Source organism: Myotis nattereri, assembly GCF_964212035.1.
Source record: "Myotis nattereri genome assembly, chromosome: 19".
Taxonomy (NCBI): domain Eukaryota; kingdom Metazoa; phylum Chordata; class Mammalia; order Chiroptera; family Vespertilionidae; genus Myotis; species Myotis nattereri.
This window is the reverse complement of record NC_138095.1, coordinates 6486525-6493019: the sequence shown is the minus strand read 5'-3', so window position 1 is coordinate 6493019 and position 6495 is coordinate 6486525. Positions and strand designations below refer to the sequence as shown.

General features: G+C 48.0%; 1 protein-coding gene across 1 annotated transcript in view; it reads right to left on the bottom strand.

Moving 5' to 3' along the window:
* Nucleotides 1-316: 316 nt before the first annotated feature.
* The window catches only part of KSR2 (kinase suppressor of ras 2), a gene marked incomplete at its 3' end in the record, with an annotated part of 271370 nt that continues 265191 nt past the window's right edge, over nt 317-6495 (bottom strand). The window contains exons 18-19 of the mRNA XM_081113682.1: nt 2541-2670; nt 317-454 (exon numbers count right to left, since the gene is read on the bottom strand). Coding sequence (XP_080969808.1) covers nt 317-454; nt 2541-2670 — 268 coding nt within the window. The remainder of the gene's footprint in view (nt 455-2540; nt 2671-6495) is intronic.

Sequence of the window (6495 nt, the reverse complement as noted above, 5' to 3'; positions counted from 1 at the left end):
GGGTCCGTGGAATACCTGACACGTGGGGCTTGGTGGGTTCAGGGTACCACCTTGCCACGGGATGCTCCACCCACTGGGCATCAGCCTTCATCGGGGAGAACTAGGCAATGAGGTGGCATGGTAGCCACACGGCAGTGCTAGGGCCCAAATCCCAGAGCAGACTTCCCTGAACAGAAACCTGGTAGGGACGAATGGTGGCTGGGGGAGGGAGGTGGTGTATGGGAAGGAAAAGGCTGGCAAAGGAGTTGGGGAAGGGAGCAACAGGTGACCAAGGCCAGAGGACACGGGCAGCGGGGAGAGGGCTGAGGGAGAACACCTACTCTGCCGACTTCCAGAAATGCCCGGGGTGAGATAGGCGGCGGTTTCGTTTTGGCAGTTTCTCCAGCATGTCCATGAGCTTGGTGAAGGTGGGTCTCTCCTCCTGTTCAAAGGCCCAGCAGAAGAGAAGGATGTCCTAAAAGAAACCAATATGTGATGTTTTAACAAAAATGATGTCTATATTACTCTTTGGAACCTCACTGGATCTGTCCATTTGTATATCCATTTATCCCACTTCCATATTCTTCAATCATCATCCACCCATCATCCATCTATCCACACATCCATCCATCCATCCATCATACATGTACCCATCTAAATTCATGAATTTATAATCCATCCATCCATCCATCCAAAGATCCATCCATGCATCCAGCTACTCATCCATCTATCCATCTATCATTCATATACCCATCCATCATCTTTCCATCCATCCATCCATCCATCCATTCATACACCCATCCATCATCTATCCATCCATCCATCCATCCATCCATCCATCCATCCACCCATCCATGATCTATTCATCATCCATCCATCCATCCATCCACCCATCCATCCACCCATCATCTATCCATCCATCCATCCATCCATCCAATCACCCATCCATCATCCATCCATCCACCCACCCACCCACCCATCCATCCATCCACCAACCCATTCATCCATCCACCCATCCACCTATCCTTCTACTCACCTACTTTCTAGGCCATATGGCAGGCTAGGTTAGCCCTATTCTAGAAGGCCTGGAATACACTAAGATCAATAAAATACTTCTCAATGAGTTTGTGAACATTTTTCTTAATGGGGAGGGAGAAAAGGAATCCACATCCCAATACTATAGTGCCCTTCAAAGTCATTGAGGGGAAAATTACTTACAGTAATATTCTCACCTGAGAAAGGAAACTTAAGAGGCAGGCAGTCCTTAAAAGCATTCCAGATAATGACCCCCTCCCTGACTCATCTGTCTCTGATCAAAAGAAGGGAATTCGCCCTAGCTGGTCTGGCTCAGTGAATAGAGTGTTGGCCTGCGGACTGAAGGGTCCCGGGTTCGATTTTAGTTGAGGGCACATACCTCGATTGCAGGCTCCCGGCCCTGGTCGGGGGCATGTAGGCGGCAACAAATTGATGTGGCTCTCTCACATCAGTCTCTCTCTCTCACTCTCTCTCTCTCTTTCTCTCTCCCCGCCCCCCCCCCCCACTCTCTTTAAATCAATAGAAAAAATATTCTCGGGTGAAGATTAAAAAAAAAAAAAGAGGGGACTTCTTCATGCTATGTTTTAGAGGACGACTACTAATATACTAGTGACCCAGTACACGGATTCATGAACACTGAAAGGAAATTAATTAGAAGGTGGCCGGTGGGGCGGGACTGGGCAAGATGGGCCGGGCACGCCCTGGAGCCAACCTCCCTCTGTCCCTCCCTGGCGTCTGCAGAGTGAGTGGGGTCCCTCGGCCTGGCCTGACATCCCCCAAGGATCTGACATCCCCCAAGGGGTCCCAGAGTGCGAGAGGGCGCTCTGCAAAGCTGCTGTCATACAGGGTGTGAAATGCAAATGCAAGTGTGCAGCAAACCAGATTTGGGGCAACAGTGCCCCAGCAACAACATAACCCACGGCCGAAGGTGGAATCACGAGGCCCCACGGGGAATCGGGTTCCCTCCTCTCTGGTTTTGAGGTGTGTCACCCGAGAACTGCCGCTGCCAAGTCACTGCAGCTTGGCAGCTCCTGTGTTGGTCACAGGCAGCACGCTGGTGGTCAGTGTGCATCATAGCAACTGGTTGGACAGTTGGACACTTAGCATATTAGCCTTTTATATATATAGATACTCAGGCTTCTCTGTTTCTTTATATCTTGTCCTGAGTTGGACAATGCCTTAAATTTTTTAATGTAGATGCAATTAAAATTAGATTACCAGTGATATTTTAATGAATGTCTTTTTTAAATCAACAGAAAAAGAAGGATTCCCTGGTTCTACTTAACTCAGCAGTCCACTGCTAGGAAAACCTGGCCAAGTTCCTACTGATGGTAGGAACCTGTATTGCAGGCACGGTTCAGAGAGTTTTGCCTTCTAAGCTCCAAATTATTACAGGACAAGGCTGTGGGCATGCTTTTTGGTTACCCTTTGGGAAAGCACTTGCAACCTTCACACACAAGAAAAAGAAAGCCGGAATGGTGTCTGCTGCTCCCCTTGTCCCCAGGACCTGGCACCATCCGACTCACCGAGATCTCCTTTCCCACGCCGATCTGGCTGAGGTTGGGTTTCATGCCTGTGCCCATTTGCCAAATGATTGCCTCTGCTGGCTGGGTCTTGAAAGGCCACTCCCTGGCGTGAAGTTCATACCAGATTGTTCTGTTGGCAGATGTTGTTAAAGGGGTGTTGATGTGACATGTTACTCGTATCCCCCCACTAACACCCACCCACCCGCCAGCCTGCTGGCTGGTCACTCTGTCTCCTACTTTCTGCCTCACAGGGTGGCTGTTTCTCTCCCTGGCTGTGCTGAAGGCTTTCTTGGTGTCTTAGAGTCATGCTTATCCCAGGATACCGCCTCTGGTGCCTTGATTAACATGAATCAAAACCTAGAACCCGTAATAGAGTGTGGCTGTGACCTCTGGCCTGTAATTCTAGAGCAGGGGTCCTCAAACTTTTTAAACAGGGGGACAGTTCACTGTCCCTCAGACCACTGGAGGGCCGGACTATAGTTTAAAAAAAAACTATGAACAAATTCCTATGCACACTGCACATACCTTATTTTGAAGTAAAAAAACAAAACGGGAACAAATACAATATTTGTATTTGCATGTGGCCCGTGGGCCGTAGTTTGAGGACCCCTGTTCTAGAGAGCCACTGTAGGGCAATAATTAAGGATACAAGAGTCATTTACAAGGATGTTCTCTGCAACATGATGCGTAACATTGAAGAAAGCAGGAATGATGCAAGTGTTCAGTAGAGGGAACAGGCTGCATGTATCATGGTAAACCCATCAAATGACATAGAATCCTACATTATTAACACATTTCATAAAAACTTTGCTAACAGGACAAAAATGCTCAAGATATCACTTTAAATGAAAAAAAAAACACCTATGTCTAAGATATAATGTTACTCTTTCTTTAAAAAGCATTATATATATATCGACAAGAGAATAAAGAGAAACACTGTAAAGTGTTAACAGTGGCTATCTCTGTGATAGGATAATATAGGATAGGAATTTTTCCTTTTGTACTTGTGTTTTTCTAAGTGTGAATCATCCTGTAGAATAATTGAAAGAAAAGAAACGGTCTGAGGGTCAGACTGCCTTGCGTTCAAGTTCTGGTTTTACTCCGCACTGGCTGCATGATGCTGGGCAGGTCACGTCACTTCCCTGAGCCTGGATGCCCTAACCTGCAATGTTAGAGACCGGAGGCTGTTTATCTGGGATGCTGAGTGGAGGGAAATTCGATGCCAGGTTGATTCTAGAACAGCCGTGGGCAAACTACGGCCCGCGGGCTGGATCCGGCCCGTTTGAAATGAATAAAACTAAAAAAAAAAAAGACCATACCCTTTTATGTAATGATGTTTACTTTGAATTTATATTAGTTCACACAAACACTCCATCCATGCTTTTGTTCTGGCCCTCCGGTCCAGTTTAAGAACCCATTGTGGCCCTCGAGTCAAAAAGTTTGCCCACCCCTGATCTAGAAGGACTGATTTTGTCATCACGTATTTCATAGACAGTGACAGTGTAATGACTGAAGAAAGTCTGCTCCGGTGAGCAGCACGTGGGAATGAACAGGGCCCGGGCTGGCAGGATAAATGATGCTGGGAGGTGTGGGGGGCAGTGAGGACCATGTGGGTGGTCCTGGGATGTGGGTGTTGGCGCTATTCCGTGTGGATAGGTCTCAGCTTGAAAGGGGCAGAAATAGAATGATGGGAAACCAGCTAGTACTGTAAGAACTATTAATCAGGCTCTGTGATTGTTTTATTCTGATTAAAGAAGGCACATTCCACCCTGGCAGGAGCTGACTTGGAGACGCAGCCCTTTCTCCCCATTTGGAGCTGCCTATTATCATGAAAAGATTAACAAAGATTCGTTACAGAAACCAGAATTGCCAGCCCTTTGAAGATTCCCCAGCCCTTTTTGCATACCTGCAGGCCTTTGCAGACCTCCAGCCTGCTTACCTGTTAATTCTGGCACTCCATTCGGCTATTTCCCCATGTAACCCCAGCTCTTGCATGTCACTAAGCCCTTTGAAGACCCCTAGCCTTTTGCATATCTGTCAACTGCCCTTTTGCCTACTTTCCTTTGTGTACTTACGCCTATATAAGCAGCTGGCTTATGGTGGGCTGCAGAGCAGATTTTTGTGGCTAACCTGCTGCTCTCCCATACTGCCGGCAATACTGGAATAAACGCTCACATATGATTCAACCCTGTCTCTGCTTAATTGGCTTGAGTAGTGACAGGCAGCACGGAAAAACTCACTGAGAACAAGGCTCCGCAACTCAGGGACTCTCTGAAACCATCCTCGGAGCGGATCTTTCCTCCGATCTAGGCTAATTTGTGTAAATCTGCCTTAAAGAACACCAGCACCCCGTTATCCTTTTGAATCAGAGGACTGTGTCAGTCGGGCTATTTCTAGGGTCCCACTTCCCCTTAGCATCGCTTCTCCCTGCCGACCTCATCCTTCTGGGGCGGGGCGGGGTGCTGCCGCTCAGGTGCTGGGATGTTGCTTTAGAGCAGTGGTTCTCAACCTTCCTCATGCCGCGACCCTTTAATACAGTTCATGTTGTGGTGACCCCCAACCATAAAATTACTTTCGGTGCTACTTCATAACTGTAATTTTGCTACTGTTATGAATCGTCATGTAAATATCTGACATGCAGAACGTATTTTCATTGTTACACATTGAACATAATTAAAGCATAGTGATTAATCACAAAAACAATATGTAATTATATATGTGTTTTCCGATGGTCTTAGGCAACCTCTGTGAAAGGGTCGTTTGACCCCCAAAGGGGTCGCGACCCACAGGTTGAGAACCGCTGCTTAAGATGCTCAGGAAGTTCTCAAGTTAAGGTGCTCTGTGGTTTTATCCTAACAATAAACAATAACACTGATTGAGTGTTTACTTCTCAGTACATATGCCCTGTCCTTCTGGGAACTGTAACAAAGTATCCTTTCAATGGCAGTCATTGCCCTAATCCAGTGGTCTGCAAACTGCGGCTCAGCAAACCACGGCTCGCGAGCCACATGCGGCTCTTTGGCCCCTTGAGTGTGGCTCTTCCATAAAATACCGGCTCTTCTACAAAATACCGACTTCTATGCATGGGCCACAAAGTTTTAATCGCACTGTACGTGCACGCCCAAACGTGGTATTTTGTGGAAGAGCCACACTCAAGGGGCCAAAGAGCCGCATGTGGCTTGTGAGCTGCGGTTTGCCGGCCACAGCTAATCTATTGGCCTCATCATATCTGAATAATAATGAAAGCTCCATTTTAAGCAGGAGGCACCCTCATTATGCCCATTTTACAGATGAGAAAACCGCGGCCCAGAAAGGTTATGGTATCTTACTTGAAGTCACATAGCAAATAGGTGGTTGTATCCAGCTCATTGGACTACAGAATTGCATCACTGGCCATTGTGCTAGACTGGCAACCCTATGACCCATCATGCAATCGGGGCAGAGAATTCTCTGGGAGGACAACCCCTGTCGTTGATGGATGAGGGCTGGTGAGGGGCACAGACAGACTGCAGGCTCAGGGGCTGCTCATGTGAAAGGAGAAAGGGAGGCTGTCGGGAGCGGGAGCGGGGTGCTGGGCTGGGTGCCCTATGGGTGTTTGCTCACTTACTCCTTCAACACCTCAGTGGGTTTTATGATCTTTAATTAGGGCTCTGAGTGGTGAAATGACTCCGTGGTTCAAAGCACCAAATCTGGAGCGAGGCTGTCCCCCGTTTGACTCCCAGATCCTGCCTGCCATCGGGAGAGTCACTGAGCCCTCGGAGCAGTTTCCACACCTGTCAGTTGGGAATGGGCATGACACCTGTTCGTAAGAGCCCTAACGCAGTGCTCACCACGCTTCTGAAAGTCCCCTTGCCCTAAGTCATGCGTGAGCATGGCGCTCCCAAGCACCTACGGGCGTCTAATGGGCAGGAAACCAGAATGCAAGTGTCAGGAATGAAGAAGGCCTCCTTAAAAC